This window comes from Gymnoscopelus microlampas, assembly GCF_963454915.1.
Source record: "Gymnoscopelus microlampas genome assembly, chromosome: 21".
Lineage (NCBI taxonomy): Eukaryota > Metazoa > Chordata > Actinopteri > Myctophiformes > Myctophidae > Gymnoscopelus > Gymnoscopelus microlampas.
The window spans coordinates 34,575,574-34,594,411 of NC_139958.1; the positions used below are offsets into that span (position 1 = coordinate 34,575,574).

The 18,838-nt window shown below is 41.8% G+C and overlaps 1 protein-coding gene across 1 annotated transcript; it reads left to right on the forward strand.

The window, feature by feature from the left end:
• Positions 1-12,527: 12,527 nt before the first annotated feature.
• LOC311037931 (mitochondrial import inner membrane translocase subunit TIM50-like) lies at positions 12,528-13,697 on the forward strand (the record flags this gene model as incomplete). Its single annotated transcript, XM_084047226.1, has 1 exon — positions 12,528-13,697. The coding sequence occupies one exon, from the start codon at positions 12,528-12,530 to the stop codon at positions 13,695-13,697; it is 1,170 nt and encodes a 389-aa protein (XP_083903352.1).
• Positions 13,698-18,838: the final 5,141 nt, after the last annotated feature.

An 18,838-nucleotide genomic window follows, 5' to 3' on the forward strand; every position in this document is an offset into this window, starting at 1 on the left:
TGCATGACAAATGAATGACAACGACCGCAGTCTTCTATGAATAGCTGTGCATTTGGAAATGCATTGTCTCTCAATTTCTGCCATAAAAACTGTAAATTGTCCTTATGGAGCGGCCTTTTCAGTTGACTCGAAAGGCGAACCTTCCGGGTCATGCATTTATTCAGTACCTGCATTTCTGAAGAATTCTAACCCTTCAAACCCTGACCACTTGAACCCTAGTGTCCCTATTCTTGGGTGAATTTTAGGCAAAAGTAGTAGATCTACAAACTCACAATGTGTTGCAACGCAAGGTCTTGTGAGCTTATAGATAGGCTATTTTCAGCGAAGAGATTTGATGTAGAGGAAAATATTAGAGGATCTAGTATACAGGGTAATGAAGTATATAGGGTTTACTGTAAATGGTTAAATTGCACAGATTTGTTTTCTTACTTGCCTGCAACAGGCAGTGTGCCACTGTGCTTACATGACAAATGACTGTCAACGACTGTAGTCTCCTAGGAATAGCTGTGCAATTGTAAATGTATTGTCTTTCAATCTCTGCCATAAATTGTAAATTGTCCCTTTGGAGCAGCCTTTTCAGTTGACTCGAAAGGCTAATTTTCCTGGTCATGCATTTAGCCTATTCATCACCTGATCAGCTTAATCACTTGAACCCTAGTGTCCCTATTCTGGGGTGAACATTAGGCAAAAATAGCAGATCTACAAGCTCACAATGTGTTGCAACACAAGGCGTTGTGACTTGTGAGCTTATCGATCGGCTATTTCCGGTGAAGAGATTTGATGTAGAGGGAAATACTAGAGCATCTATTCTATAGGGTAACAAAGTATATAGGCTTTACTGTAGTGTTTAAGTTGCATAGTTTTTTTCTTAGTTGCCTGGTCTTATAGGCCAGTGGTTCTCAACCTGTGGGTCGGGACCCCCAGGGGGTCCTCACATGATCTTTGACAGTGAAGTGACAATGTAAGCCTTTTTAATGCTTCAAAATAAAGAAAGAAAGAAAGACAAATTAATAAAAAAATACCATTACTGCATGTGCGCACGCACATGAAGCCAGCCTGTGTGTGTGCATGTCTTTCAGTGGTGCATGTGTTGCACTCCTGTTTGTGTTTAATTAGTGTAACTGGTTGCATCTTTGTGTTGCAATCAGCTGCAGCTGTTGAGGCCGTGCTCAAACGGACGGACACCCGGACCCACACACACGATCAGGAGTGGTTCGCACCACTCAAAAATTGGGAAAGTATGTATACAGTTGGAGGGGGGTACAGCATTGTGTTAAACAGAGCTATGTCACATTGCGACGTTATAAATGTTATATATCGGTACAGATAGTGCAGGAAACTCAATGGTTAGTAGTCCTTAGCCAATGTATTCCATTGGCTAACCTCGCAACAGTTCACAAATCTTGCTGCTGTGTTCGCACATTGTTGTATTTCCCTCAGTAGGTATGGGTCATGTTTTCAAACTCACTATGTAATCTGTGGGAAGTATGTGTCTCTGATGTCTTGTTATAGTGGGCAGGTGGCTACAAAGTGTAGCTCTGTTTCCACAACATTTTGTGTGCAGTGGGTGCATAGTCTCCCTTTGGGAGCGGGGTCTGTCTGTGGCGGCCTTTCTCTATTGCAAGGCTGTGTTCACAGAGTCTGTACTGTATCTAGTCAAGGCTTCCCTTAGTTTTGGGTCATTCACCGTGCTCAGGTATTCTGCCAATGTATATTCTCTATTTAGGGCTGGATAGCATTCTATTTTGCTTTGGTTTTTGGGTTGTCTCTTTCCAGTATGTCAGGTAGCTTTCTTATTGTTTTCTTATCATCTGGTTGAGTCAATGGGTTTTCTGTCTGGTAGTTGTGCTTGTGTTTGTGCACAGAGTCCCTGAACCAGCTGACCAAGGGGGCATCCCTGTAGGTTTTCTCTATGATTGAGGGCTATGTTATGGAGCGTGTCTGGGTTACTCTTCCTAACTTTGATAATGAGTGGGTATCGTCCTAAGTCTGCTTTGCATGCATTGTTTGTTGTTTTCCGTTGGGTAAGTAGGATGGATTTGCAGAGTTCTGCTTGCAGAGTCTCGGTTTGGTGTTTGTCCTATTTCTCAAGTTCTTGGTTGGCAAGGGGACCCCAGACCTCACAACCATAGAGGGAGATGGGTTCTATGACATCGTCTAATATCTTTAACCAGATTTTTATTGGGATGTCTAGCTTAACGTTCCTTTATAGAAAACCCTTCTTGCCATTTCTCTCAGGTCGTTCACAGCTTTGTTGAAGTGTCCTGTACTACTGATGTTTAGGCCGAGGTACGCATAGTTTTTTTGTGTTCTAGTTCCGTCATATTTATAAAGAATCGTTGGTTCTGGTGGTTATGACTTTTTTTTTTGATTTTTTTTTACATCATTTTTGTCTTGGTTAGATTTACTGTCAGGACCCACATCTGTGATAGTTTGTGGAGGAGGTCAAGGTGCTGAATCACTATGATTCAATTCACTTCACATAATTACAATATTACTAATATTGTATGTAAAAAGATTCAATTAATTCGGAGCCTGTGTTCACCACCAGCCAACCCAAACTATACTCCACTGCCTCCATTGAAGAACCAGCACAATGAGTTCCTCCAAGATCAAAACATAGGCCTATACAAAGTGACTACAGAGCTGTTGCTGCAAGTCGAGCTACAGCCGGCCGCATATCAACAGTCAATGTAATTACATGACAAATGACTGACAACGACTGTAGTCTCCTATGAATAGCTGTGCATTTGGAAATGTATTGTCTCTCAATTTCTGCCATAAACTGTAAATTATCCAGTTGGAGCAGCCTTTTCAGTTGACTCGAAAGGCTAACTTTCCTGGTCATGCATTTATTCATCACCTGAATATCTTAGTCTTTCTTTCTTTCTTTTAAAAAAAAAGTATTCTACCCATTTAAGTTTGACCACTTGAACCCTAGCGTCCCTATTCTGGGGTGAACGTTAGTCAAAAATAGCAGATCTACAAGCTCACAATGCGTTGCAACACAAGGCGTTGTGAGCTTATCGATCGGCTATTTTCGGCTAAGAGATTTGAAATAGGACATCTAGTATATTGCAATAAAGTAGGGTTTACTGTAAACCCTACTACCCCCTAAGTGGTTAAGTTGCACACGTTTTTCTTAGTTGCCTGGTCTTAAAGGCTATATGAACTGTAGGTAAAATAAATAGCATTATAATTTAAGTTGTTTTCCATTATTTAATGAGGTAACATTAAATAATGATATATAACAATAACTGTTTCACGATTCAAGAGGGTTAGCGTGCCTAAAATAATGCCGACATACGTGGATGGTGCTACCCCCAACATTACCACCGACGTCATTTGCTTAAAGGGTAAGACAACTTTGGTAGAGGTTTGGGTTGTGTAGTTATCATCACTTATCATGATGTAACAACAAAGGTGGGCAAGAAATCAAAAATCATTTCTCCATTGACTAGAAATGGATAAATTAAAATATGCTCCTCATTGACTTACATTGTACAGTGAAGAGGCTCAGGAGGAGCTCTTTTAGCCTGTAAACAAACTCAAACAAAGCTGATTCAGACAATATAGAACATCACCAAACCCAGTACTGTTTGTTTTATTAATAAAAAATATCAACTTCCTATTGATTTTGCTATTTTTATTGGGAAGAAAACCCGGACAGGATCCGCGGATCTGGATCTTTGAATTGTAAAATCAACATGAAGTTGACATTTTTATTAAAAAAACAAACAGTACTGGGTTTGTCGATGTTCTCTACTGTCAGAATTAGCTTTGTTTGAATTCGTTTACGGGCTAACAGAGCCAGCATCAGAGTGGTCTTGCCGTACAATGTAAGTCAATTAGGAGGATATTTTGAATTATCAATTACTAGTCAATGGAGAAATGATTTTAGATTTCTTGGCTACCTTTGGAGTTACATCATGGCAAGGTAACTACGCAACCCAAACATCTACAAAAGTGGTCTTGCCCTTTAACCACTTTCAACATGGCCTCCCTATTTTGGGCATGTTATTATAGCTGAGAACGTTTAAAACAATTCCCAAAGTTAGTACACACATTACTTAAAGATAAAGAAGTGTTGGTTCTGGGGGTTATGTTTTTTTTTGTGGAATATCGTAACTTTTGTCTTGATTGGATTTACTGTCAGGACCCACATCATGATAGTTTGTGCAGGAGGTCAAGGTGCTGAATCATTACGATTCAATTCACTTCACATGATTACAAAGCATATTGATATTGCATGTAAAAAGATTGAATTCAGAGCCAGTGTTCACCACCAGCCCAACCCAAACTATAATCCACTGCTCCCATTGAAGAACCAGCACAATGAGTTCCTGCAAGATCAAAACATAGGGCTATACAGAGTGACTACAGAGCTGTTGCAGGAGCCGAGCTTCCGCCGGCCGCATATCAACAGTCAGTGTGCTTACATGACAAATTACTGACTACTGCCTGTAGTCTCCTATAGATGTGCATTTCTCAATTTCTGCCATAAACTGTCAAATTGTCCTTTTAGAGCAGCCTTTTCAGTTGACTCGAAACGAAAGGCTAACATCCCACACATTTTCTGGATGTGTGCATTTACATTTGTTTTCTAGACGTGTGCATGCAAATGGACACGTGAACATTTGTTTGTGCATGCACACGGACATACAGTATTAGTTGACATGTGTTTTCTGGATTTGTGCATGAAGGATATTTAATGAGCCTTTGTTTTCTGGATTTCTACATGCACATGGACATCAAAGTGGACATTTGATTTCTGGATTTGTGCATTCATGGACATTTAGTGAACTGGATTTGTGCATTCATGAACATTTAGCGGACATTTGCTTCTGGATTTGTGCATGCACATGGACATTTGTTCTTGGTGTGTCTTTAATTGCTCGGTCTCCCAATATTCCATTATCTAAACCCGCTCACCCCTCACCCCAGCCAACCTCACTTGCCCTCTGCCTCAACCATTTTACAAGCACTCTGTTGCAGCCACATGGCTGTTCTCAAGTGTCCATTCAATACAAGTCCCCCTCCTCTCCATCCCCTTTATGTTCACTATTGGCGAGCTGGGGCCGTCCCTAGAGCTACAGCAGATGGTACTGATGTGTCGGATGTTGCGTGTGTGTGTGTGTGTGTGTGTGTGTGTGTGTGTGTGTGTGTGTGTGTGTGTGTGTGTGTGTGTGTGTGTGTGTGTGTGTGTGTGTGTGTGTGTGTGTGTGTGTGTGTGTGTGTGTGTGCTTGCGTGCGTGCGTGCGCGTACGTGCGTGCGTGCGGCCACGCATGCGTGTGTGAGTGTGTGTGCATGTGTGTGTGTGTGCGTTTGGGATGGGAGTGTCTGTTGTGTTTGTGGACGAATATGTTCCCCTGGATACAGCTATTGTAATCTACTCCATAACTCCTTAATCTGGAGCAGGTGTGTTCCAGTTAACTGCTTTTCTCTATTTAGCGGGGCTATTGACTTGGCTGATCTAAAAACATTGTGATGATTCTTTATTGCTCCTTGATAGTTGCAACATTGTAGCCTGATCATAATTGAAAACCAGAGACAATTACTGTTGCTTTTACTAACTGTATTACACCGTTGTGTAATACAGTCCATCTCAACATGGGGTCTGGGTACTCCTAGGAGTCCTTGAATAATAGATTAATAAGTGGTTCAAAATCACTATGATTCTATTCACTTGAGATTATTACAAATATAAATATTGTTACTGGTAGGCGGGTTTCTGAACTTTCCATAGTCCTCCTCTGAAACACAGAGTGAGTAAACAAAAGCTTTGGCTTATTTTGGCAGGTTGGACTTCCACTCATGATCAGTGGTCACAGCCTTAAGTATGGGAAATGTGAGGACTCTGGACGGGGCCAATTCCCAAAATCTATATTAGGCCATGGGAACGCATGCTCTCGGGTTATACAGTACCCGTTGAACCCGTTGTACCCGTCTGTGTGTCTGTGTCCCTTTTACGCTCATGATCTCTGTATCTGTCTGCCTGTGTCCCTTTTATGCCCATACTGAATATGGAGATCTCTGTATCTGTCTGCCTGTGTCCATTTTTTTGCTCATATTCCTGACATCAGTGAGACGGGACATACTCACACACACGTCGTACGTATACACTCTCCATGGAGAACCATTGTTGCACGGCGGTTCTGAACAGCCGTCAATCCAACCAACTTCCCACTCTGTACATCAGTCCTATTTATTGCCATGGACCCACAAATTGATATGTATTTTGTGCCAGGGACCCCCAGAAGAGAATCAAAATGATTCAAAAGTCTCCAAAGAATTTCGTTTTCTTTTTTAAATGGCAGATGTACAAGCTCACTGTGAGCTAGTTTATTTTAACTAGAGGTTCACCTAGAGGTTATGGCTGAGTCAGAGTGACGTCAGAGGGTCTGCCCGCCGGCCCGCCGGACAACCAATTATCCAATTTTAATATAGGATTATTAGTCAATTGATTGCGTTCCGGTTTGGATCAATGGAACTAACGTGGTATACTTTAAGTTCCTATTCATTGGTATCACAATGCCATGAAATGTTTTTGACATATGTTTTAAATATTAATGATATATTATCAATTATCAATACATTCTTTGTGTTTTGCCAATTATTTGGGTGCCCACTTGCAATATCCTCACGGCCCACCGGTTGGGGGAATCGCTGGTCTATAGAGATGTTGTTGGACTCAGCTGGGCTCCCAGTCTGCTGTCATGCTGTCTCCTAGTCTGCTGGTTATGTTAATATCGTATCAGCCATTATCATTACCATTACCATAACCATAGATAGCCCTGCTGTTACTGCATTCCAGGTCACACTGAACGCAGGGTCAGGACTCTGAATGATGAATCTGTGCACCATTCAAAGGCATCTGAATGAGCAAACATGCACGCACGCACACGCATGCACGTCCACACACAAACACGCACACACGCACACACACACACACACACACACACACACACACACACACACACACACACACACACACACACACACACACACACACACACACACACACACACACACACACACACACACGTATGCGCACGTACACACACACACACACACACACACACGCGCGCGCGCGCGCGCACGTACACACACACACGCACACACAGTCAGCCAGACAGAACTATAACACATGTCTAACCCAACCCACCCTAATCATCAGCTGTTGTCAGCCAGTCTCATTACAAGTGCAGATTAATCTGACCACTAATTGGATTAATTCATCTGACCACTGATTAGGTTAGCATATTTCATGCCACCAAAGAGACTCAGGGATATGTGCAGGTATTAACCACATCCTTTTTTCCCTCTATTCCAAATCTCTTCACAGAAAATCAGGCTCACAATGCATTGCTACATGTTGTGAGCTTGTGGATATGCTATTTGCGCTATAGGGTTCATTTGGTTAATGTAGGCTATATTGTATTTACAGTAGAAGAACCTGACTAACAACTTCTGTGCATGTATTACGTATTTTGGGGCATGTTCTTTATGTTTTAGGAACGTTGCTCTCTTGTAAATTGCGTAAAGCCAGTGTAACCACTGGCTTTGGGTGACATCTGAAGAAGTGAAGCTGTTTACGACTTATCTCTACAATATGGATTTAAAACACTTGAAAGCAGGAAATTACTGTAGATTTTAGTTGGAAACCAGGGAGGCTTTTGCAATCTTGCAACCATTGTGTCTCCAACAAAAGAAATACAACTTCACTGTCAAGACAGAGAAAACTGCATGAGCCACAGAGAAATGAAAGCCACTCATTTCGCTTGAACATTATTTTCCTAACGACCAGGCCAGGTGTGTGTGTACACAAGTATTGACGTAACACCGTTATCTCTGTAAGTGCTGTGTGCTTACGTCATCCACACACTGTCGTGGTGAGAGATGCACAGCTTTGTGCTGTCTAGTGGCGTAACCAAGGAGTCTATAGTGCTAACTAACACATGCTGCTGCCAACTGTTGACAAAACATGGATCTCCTTAGTTAGACAATGCAGACACACACAGAGGGCTCCACCGAGATACAGATAGGCTACATCAGACACAGCAAGCAAACACATGAATAGACACATGCGATGCACGCAATGCATGTATCCATCCATGTACATGCACATACATAAATGCACCTGCATACATGCAGTCATGCATGTGAGCATAATGTCACTGAGAGTAACTGCATAATGTGAATGAGAGATGTATAGCTTGGAACCTACTCAGTGGACCCTTACGGGGTCCATTTGGTTACATTTGTGCACCCTCAGAGTTAATGGAACACTGAGGATTTTACAGCATGCAGAGGGTGTGCCAGCTGTGCTCTAGTAGTGCATTGTATATAGTGCTATGTGCTACATAAACCACTGCCGGAGTCAGTGTTTACATATATACGCGCATGCTTGTACGTGTTCAAGCACGCATTCAAGCATGTACGCATGCATGTATATGTACTGCATGTATGTACAAATAATGGGTTCTCTAAAACATTATCAGATGGCTAATGGATCCCCGCCTGCTCTCTCCCTCCGGGCCCCCAAAACAAAGCTCAGACAAAAGATACTGCTGCCACTTTTACACCCTCGTCAATGGAGGGGGGGCTTTCACAAAGGTGCACCGAGGCCTCACCCCTCTCTTTCCCTTTTGTCCGCAAGAATAGCGAGGTCCAGGAGCAGCTGCTACGGCTGCACAGGACATTTGAGATGGTCCCTTTCACCAGCACAAAGTCTGGAGTGTGCAGGCAACCGGGTCAGGCGTGTGGGGAGGAGGAGGAGGACGGGGTGGTGTGTGTGGTTTTTAGGGACGGGGAGGGGCGAGGGGGTGGGGTGCGGTGGATGTGTACAAAACGAAAGGCACACTTTTGCCGGATCAACGAGGGGTAGAGCCCCCCCCCCCATTCATTCACCCTGCAGCACAGGCGGAGGGTGGGGCAGCTTGCGGAGACGGGGCCCTTTAAAGTGAAGGAAGAAGCCTTTAATGTTGACAGGCATTAAAGTGAGCACATCAGTCACAGCACAAAGGACTCCCAGAGGGTTGCCATATGGGCCGAGGCACATCATCTGTTCAGGAATTGTAAAGTGGTGTTATAGTACTGAAACTATCTCTATAGCCAATAGCAGCTTGGATAGGGCCTCCCCCTATTCTACCTGACTACATGACATCTCTAAGCTTCTGATTGGTTGTAGAAGTTTTACCTGTAGATTTGGCTCAGATATTGTTTTAAGCCGAATTGATATTTCATGGTACGACGGTATCGTGCGCTGACGATGGTATTGTGCGTGAATGCATTGTGAGCGACACCATTATACAATGGAGCAAAACATTTGGCATTGGTGGTGAAGAATACTATTACGGCTGGAACTATTGATTATTTTCTTAACGATTATTCTATCGATTACTTTTCTGATTAATCGAATAATCTAGAAGCAGGTTAATTTTTTAATATTCTATTTATTTATATATCAACAAAATGAGTAACCACTTCTTAATGATCAACGTTTTATTATTTTCTATAATCAAGTAAATGGATTAGTTTGTTTAACTGTTGCAAACCCAAATAATATCCTTCCCAGTTTTGTTTTATTGACTTATAGGCATATAGCTTTCTTTTCCCCATATGCTTTACTGCTATTAGTGTATGAGCTTTCTTATGTTGATCAATAGAGGATTCATGGGTCTGATGGCCCCTCGGTCTCCAGTAATTGATCTGAGTGAGTGTTCAGAAAACTCATTTTCACACTTAACCTTTGCTCAGCTAAACTAATATGATGCATAGTGTTACATAATATGGTGCTACATAAACCTACTTTCTAAATGTAATCTCTAGTGATTTTATGTTGACAACATTTGTACATGTATTTTTAGGTTTTTGTAATATTTTTTTCCCTTCTGAACTCAAATAGTAAACACATACAGTAAGTCTCATAGTTAAGTGTACCCACATGATTAAATTGAATCTCTCTTTTCTTTTTTTTCCTAAACTCAAATAGTAAACACAGATTAGATAAGTCTAATCACATGTTTTGAGTACATCACTTATTGACTGTGAAACAGAACAGTTAATGAATGAACACCAGCACCTAAACTTTTGCCCCTGGCTCTCCCTTGTCTTTATGCGCCACTCAGTGGTACAATCATAGTACTACACATGGTGATTTTTCTTATCTCCCTGAGCCCTCTGTTGCTCCAAGCATAGCCTCGGAAACCCATGGCTTTTTTTAAGCATGAACCTGACTGCAATCTTGCTCCTGTTGGTCACAGAGTAACAGCACCATCTAGTGGCTAAGAGGCACTTCACGCCTGCCTGCCTATCCTGTGGTAAGTGTTTTAAATAGCTCTATATTCTGATAGTAATCATTGCTATAGACGTTTGTTCAGTAACAGGGGACAGGGGTCCCCCTGTCTCTCCAGCTCTTTACCAAACAGAAAATACAAATGGTCGGAATATCAATTTGATCCAATTCTAATACAGGACACAGGACAAACAAGTGGAATCGGAAGTGATGAAACAAATAAATGAGCAGAACATTGAAGCTGATAAATGGGATCTCTCTCCTGATTGGATGAAATTGGCGACCCACCTGAAAATGCACAATTGAGAGAAGAATTCTCATCTTTTATTGGAAATGACATAACAATGTATATACTGTATATATATATATATTTGTTTACAGGTTTCACATTCTCAAAGCTCACAAAACGTACTGTACATTTCAGTAATGGTTGTGTAAACTTCGAATTTGAGTTAGTAAAAGAAAAATGCCATAATCAGAGTAACTTACCTTTAACATAATGTTATTCTGTCCAAGTCATGAGGAATCTGCTGTGGAATTTAGAGATTAATTGGAGAATAGATGGATCGATTGATGGATGGGTGTATAGATGGGCAGAGAGATACCCTAGAGATAGATGGACAAATGGATGGATGGATAGGCATATGGATGGATAGAAAGACAGAGAAATAATTTCACATCAAGAGGCCGTTAGCAGCATCAATCTTAGCACACACATTTGAGCACATTAATACAGCATGGAATTGTGGGTAAAGTCGTATCCTACGATAACAAAATATTGTAGCCTACGTTTTGGGTCTGAGCAGCTAAATCTCATCAAACGGTGGTCCGTGGCTCAGACGGCGAATAAATAATGGGCCTTCTTGATATGAAAAGGGTTGAAACCCACTGCTCTAGATGGTGATCTTGGTCTAGAAGAGGGTCTGTCTGTCACGTCCATATTTGGGCAAGAGCGACGTCATCAAAATGACATCGTCACCATAATGTCAGAGAAGCCATGTCACTGTAAAATGCACAGCCCTCTCACTCCCGGTCCATTGAAGATGATGATGTTGTCTGCGTGTGTCAGAGCGAGCCGTGCTCAGCTGGGGGTCTGGAAGGGATCCACCAGCCTGGTTACGATGCACCTTGTACAGATGCTCTCCACCGACACGCCGCGGAGGCGGAACGAAGAGGCTGGCGTTGCGACAGGCATACCTCAGGCGATCCTCCAGGAGGAGACATTGCAACAGCGGCAACACAAGAGTCAGGGCCGGCTCACTCCTGATGAAGGACAACAAGAGGATAGAGAGCAAAAAGAAAAAGAGAACACTGCCTATGCTAATATGTCGCTTCTATGGCCAATTCGACTGATGGGAGTTGGAGCTGGAGTTGTGGGTATCTACACATTTGGCAACTATTCAGTGGAAGCAGAATAAGAGAGATGGCCCGATGGACAAATGGATGGATGGATAAGCATATGGATGGATAGAAAGACAGACAGACAGAGAAATAATTTCACATCATGAGGATGTTAGCAGCATCAATTTTAGCACACACAAGTCACACATTTGAGAGGAAGCAGTCAAACCTGAGACTTCCTGCATCTGTGAAACAGACCACCCACCCACCTGTGATGCCAACTTAATGGTTGGCATGGCTCTAGATCAGTGGTTCTCAACCAGTGGTCCGGGGACCACCAGTGGTCCTTGAGGGGGTTCCAGGTGGTCCCCAGCTAAATGATGGAGAGTTGGTAACCAAATGGACCCTTTTAGATGTTTAACTCTTGAGAGTGTAAAATGCTTACGGGTCCATTTGGTTTCCTTTTTACGCTCTCAAGAGTTAAATTATTGTTAAACATCTGCATTTACTTAATTAAAGAATTGTTATTTTGATCAACGTTTACTTGTTATCTCTCCTATGATATCATATTAATACAGCATGGAATTGTGGGTAAAATCGTATCCCACGATAACAAAATATTCTAGGTTTTGGGTCTGAGCGGCTAAATCCCATCAAACGGTGGTCCGTGGCTCAGACGCCGAATAAATAATGGGCCTTCTTGATATGAAAAGGGTTGAAAACCACTGCTCTAGATAATGATCTTGGTCTAGAAGAGGGTCTGACTGTCAAGTCCATATTTGGGCAAGAGCGACGTCATCAAAATGACATCATCAACATGATGTCAGAGAAGCCACGTCACTGTAAAATGCACAGCCCTCTCACTCCCAGTCCATTGAAGACGTCGGCATGTTGTCTCTGTGTGTCCGAGTGAACCGTGCTCTGCTGAGGGTCTGGAAGGGACCCACCAGCCTGGCTACGATGCACCTTGTACAGATGCTCTCCACTGACTCGCCGCAGAACGGAGGGGCTGGCGTTGCGACAGGCGGATTGACTCAGGCGATCCTCCAGGAGGAGACATTCGAACAGCCGAAAAACAAGAGTCCGGGCCAGCTCCCTCCTGATGAAGAACAACAGGGAGAAGAGAGAAAAGAAGAGGATAGAAAAGAAAAAGAGAACACTGCCTATGCTAACATGATGCTTTTACGGCTAATTGGGCTGATGGGATTTGGAGGCGGAGTTGTGGGTATCTGCACACTTGGCAGCAATTCAGTGGACGAACAAGGAAACAAGATTCCAGACGAGTTTGACGGCGATCCACCGGTGGTTCAGCAGATGAAAAGAACATTCAAATATTTGAAGGACTACAGACAGATGATCATTGATCCCACAAGCCACAAGCTGCTGCCTGATCCTCTAAAGGCGCCGTACTATCAACCTCCATACACCCTGGTCATAGAGCTGAAAGATGTCCTACTGCATCCAGAGTGGTCCTTAAATACAGGCTGGCGGTTCAAGAAGCGGCCCGGTATTGACCACCTGTTTGAACAGCTAGCGCCTTTCTTTGAAATAGTCATCTTTACCAGTGAGGCCAGATATATAGCATACCCTTTGATTGACAGCATAGACCCCAAAGGGTTTGTCACGTATCGACTCTTCAAAGACGCGACACGCTACTTGGACGGCAAACATGTAAAGGACGTGTCTTGTCTGAACAGGGACACCAGTAAGGTGATAGTTGTGGACTGCAAGCGTGAGGCATTCAGCCTGCAGCCCTTCAACGGAATTGCTCTTAAGGGATGGGATGGCAACTCTGAGGACAGAACCCTCTATGACCTCGCCAACCTCCTGAAGACCATCGCATTGATCGGCGGCGAAGACGTGCGTCCGGTCCTGGAGTTCTATGCCTTGGAAGAGGACCCAATTGAGGCCTTCAAATGCAGACAGGCACAGCTGGCACTGGTAGAAGAACAGCGCTTAACAGAGCTCTCCCAGAAGCAGAAGAAGCAGTCTCTCTCTCTGGGTTCTATCACCTCACGCTTCTGGAACATCGTGGGGAACGGAGGAGGTGCTTCTTGAAAGTCTGTTTCCTTGATGGAATCCACAGTGGCAAAAAACGAGAAAACGACTCATATTTTCATTTTCTCAATGAAATCCACAGTGGCAAAAACAAGAAAAGGTGTTGAATTCTCTTGTTATAAAAAACAACCAAAATAGACAGTACCAGAAGTAGAAAACAAGTAGTTTTTCTCTGCTAAACAAACAAACAAAGAAACATTGTTTCTTGTTTTCTCAAACCCTTTCAGCCTGGTTGTCCTGATGATGGAGGTCTGTGGACCAAAATCTCGTTTTGAAAAAAAAAAAAGCAAGTTCAAGACAGTGTGCAGGATCTTTCCCTTTGTGCATTTGGACCTTCCTTTTTGTCCCACACACCTGTCGCCAACATGTTACGGTGCGCACTGCATCAGCCTTCATTCAAGTTTTTAGCTTGAGACCCAAAAGAGGAACTTGGCGTCTATTATGCCTACGCTATATGTTGGGGGCTTTGTCAGAGTACCCGTTGTACCCGTCTGTCTGTGTCCATTTTATGCCTATATATGGAGGTAACTATCTGTCAGTCCTTATGCCCATATGTGGAGATCTCTGATGTCATCAGTATATGGCTATATATTGGAATAACCATATATGGGTATATTGGTTGGATCGGCGGTTCTGGACAACTGGATATCCAAACTACTCGACCATGGATATAGGATTAAATAATTGTAAGAAATAATTATGAATTGTTTTTTGAGCAGGCACTTGCAACAGTGGTTTTCCTGTACACAGCAAGGCTATGATAGAGGCCATTGACGTGTATGGGTGACTGGATCCAGAAGTTCTATGAAATACATTTGAATCAATAAGAGCCGGCTGGACCAGCTTGCAAATTAACACTATTTAGTTTTTTTCTAATCACTTGTTTTTTATGTGCACACTGTATACATTGTATTGAGGCATCTAAACAGCGCTGTGTATGCTTTCTGGCTCGGCAGTAGGCCTATCACAATATTTTGTTGTCAGGCGGTCAATGATGGACAATCTCGTGATACTTTGGCTTATACAGTGTACTCGAAAAGAAACACTGCAGAAAACAATGTGTGATGTCTTCTTTCATTTTCCTGGACCAAGTATTTTACAAAGGTCTCAATCATTCGGAAATAGTTTGTTTCATAAGCTGGTCCACCTGTCTCATTAACTATGACTACAATGAATTCCACCGCAGTTTTCCTCCCATTGCGACGAATCTGCCGACTGGAATTGCTGGGTAGTGAAATGACGTAAATGACCGGTAGTTCCTTGCTACACACAGGTGGTGTTAGAAGTGGTGTGTTTAGAGCTAGCAATTCATATGAACACCCGTCGATTTCTAATACGTCCAAAATACAAGTAAAGCTTCAACATCAGTCTCTACACGACATAAAACAGCTAAAACAATCACCTAAGAAGATATAATATAGCCAGTAGTGGACACATGCCGTCTGCAAAAGCATAACACGGCGTTGACTACACGCTCACCATTGTGAGCTTCTACAATAAATAGCCGAAGTTTAAGTAGGCCTGAAGTGGGTAATGTATGCCAGTGCTTCTCAAACTTTTTCATGCCAGGGACCCCCAAGTTGATATATATTTGGCCACGGACCCCCAGAAGCAAAGAGATATAATATATATATATATATATATATATATATATATATATATATATATATATATATATATATCCTATATATATATATATATATATATATATATATATATATATATATATATATATATATAGGATATATATAGGATATATATATATATATATATATATATATATATATATATATATATATATATATATATATATATATATATTATATCTCTTTGCTTCTGGGGGTCCGTGGCCAAATATATATCAACTTGGGGGTCCCTGGCATATATATATATATATATATATATATATATATATATATATATATATATATATATATATATATATATATATATATATAATGCTCCTTCCATTACGACATCTCGCCACTCCGACTAGTGGCTTCCGCTAGGCTGATACAAACTCCATTATATTTGGAGGGAAAGTAATGTAAACAAACAACATTGTGCCAGGGACCCCCAGAAGCAAAGATATCCGTGGCCATATAAGCACTTTATATTTGAAATATGAACCTTATGCAGACATACGGCCTAAAAGGGAGAAAGTGCAAACACCAGGTTGAAGTTGATAATGACAGTTATGTAATGTTTCAGGGCTAATTAAGTCAAATGAGTGTCAGCCTGTGAAAGACTCCAAACTGCGTTCTCTTTCCAATGAAGTTTATTCAGGTGAGTAAATAATAATAGCTACAGTTAGCTTAGCTAACTGCTGTTTTTTACTTGTATTATTAATGCAGTGGTTGTCAAACTTTTCCATGTCAAGGACCCCCAAAATGATATGTATTTGGCCGCGGACCCCCATCTCAAATATGTTGTTCTAGGGACTCCCTAGCCCCATATAGTACCTCTCCCTCCGCTATGTAGCTCCGAGATGAGGTCCTATATCGTTCTCTGCCGTTCGGCTGAAAAATGTCCGCACATTTGCCACTTTACATGTTTCTTACCCCTTTCTGCACATCGTATCCAAAAAGTAAAGGTATTCTGAAATGATCACAGATGTTTGAAATTTTAACTCACCATAAAATCTAACAAACGAGTTGAAAAAAGCACTTTATTCGCCTCTCTCCTCAGCCGGTTCAATAATATTATGCATTAGAAGATGCAATTCAACATTTGACCAGTAGGGGAATCAGTAATGTTATCTCTATGGGCGCAACTCTTGCGCAATGTCTTAAAAACATGTAACCGGCGGAGGAGAGAGGCGAATAAAGTGCTTTTTTCAACTCGTTTGTTAGATTTTATGGTGAGTTAAAATTTCAAACATCTGTGATCATTTCAGAATACCTTTACTTTTTGGATACGATGTGCAGAAAGGGGTAAGAAACATGTAAAGTGGCAAATGTGCGGACATTTTTCAGCCGAACGGCAGAGAACGATATGGAACCTCATCTCGGAGCTATACAGCGGAGGGTGAGGTTCCGATTGGAGCTAGGGACTCCCAGAAGCACAGATTTGAGTTACAAATGTCCGCTAAAAAGTATATATATATTCAAGGGTTTGCACAAATTTTCACCATTTTCAAAAATAGCAGATCTACAAGCTCATAGCATGGCACTCGGTGCCGCGCTATGAGCTTGTATGTCAGCTATTTTTGAATAGCCAAAGTATAAAAAGTAAAACTTATTGTGATGCTACATTAACACATTTCGCTGGGGACCCCCTATAACCCCCCCAAGGACCCCTGGGGGTCCCCGGACCCCACTTTGAGAACCAATGATGTATGCTACCCATGCATGTTTTGTAATAATCTAAATCCACAAAGTAACTGGTAACTAACTTTTCAAATAATTGTAGTGGAGTAAAACGTACAACATTTGCCTCTGAGATGTAGTGGAGTAAAAGTACAAAGTATTGGAAATTGTAATTACTGAAGAAAGTAAAAATACCTCAAAATTGTACTTGAGTAAATATGTACTTGTTACTTTACACACCACTGGGGCTCATCATGTATCAAAACCAAATAGCCTGCCCTACGCCATTAAACCTAAGTTGTGGTGTGAATACCATGGACTTCTTTACTTTGCAATTAAAACATATTTTATTGCCTATAACTTTGACAATACTACATTTAAGGGGAAAATGTCAAGATGAATATCAGAATCTGAATGCAGGTGTGGTGTCTCTGTCTGCCTAATCACATTGATTGATTGATTGAATACTGTATTTGTCAAAAATGTAAACAGCACGGAGGTACAGTAAAACACTGTAGGCTAAAAGGATAACACAAAGTCCTGGGGACTTCGTGGACCTAAGACAACAGTCTATGTGGGATAGATATTTGATGCAATGGAGAGCTCTCAGTGAAGCCTTGTGTCCCATAGGGGATGAAGAGGAGTAAATAAGTAACTCATTTGATGTTTGCTTTTCTGGCAAGCTGCAAAACGCGCAAATTAGTTGTGTGTGTGTGTGTGTGTGTGTGTGTGTGTGTGTGTGTGTGTGTGTGTGTGTGTGTGTAATTTGTATTGTTTGATTTGCCCCCCCCCCCCCCAGTGCAAATGTGAAACTCCTATGTAGGAAAGCTATTTAAAAAAATGTTTCGAGATTTATTTCTAGCAAAACTATGCTTGCTTGCTTATCAACTAAGACAGCTGCAATTGTCAGTAATATCAATGCATTATTTGTTTTATAGACTGTGTAATGGTAACAGTATATAGCCTGCAATTAAACATGCTATTCCTTAGCTTTTGAATATGCAGATGTCATATTTGATTCTAAACTTTGTGAAAAATGTGAATGCACCTTTGCAACTAGACACGTGTTTTCTAATACTAGATTTACCTGTGCATTGCCGACCTGTGTGTATGGGACTGCATATCACAGAGAATTTCTGTTTATTTGATTGTAAGGTGCATGTCCAGCTGGGATCAAACCACGGCAGGCCTGACCAAGGACCATATGGGGGGATCTCCACACTGGCCTTGGTTGGATCACCTTCGGATATTAATGTAGCCACTGGCAAGAGGGAAAGGGAAGTTCTCTGGGATTGTCTGCTGGAACTGTTACCTCCGCGACCCGATAAGTGGATGGATGGTATGTGCATTTTATTTCTTTATTGACATTTATATTGTTTTTGTTTGCTGATGTTGTAATGGTTGTGCTCTTCATTACACACAAACATGCTAAAAAAATAATAAGGATACCAAAAAATTGTCACACAAATCCTATTTCAGGTGCCCACTCGTCCAGGTTCCCACATGTCCCTAGTGCCCAGATGGTTTTGGTGCCCAGTTATCCCTAGTGCCCAGATGGTTTTGGTGCCCACCTGTCCTGTTACCATTACAAATGCACAATGTAATTTATAGCCTACCTAATACCTATATGCTTTTTCCATAGCCTAATAATGATGCCCCTAATAATTAGGCCATGGCCTAATTAATACTAATTAATTAGGCCCTAATTAATTAGTCATTTATGGTCTTGTTAAGCACCTGTGCCGGGTGTGCCTGCCTAGACTACAAAGTTTAAACTGTGGTTTGGCCTTCATCATTCCATGATGTGTGTAGGGTAGGCCTATAGCCTATGCC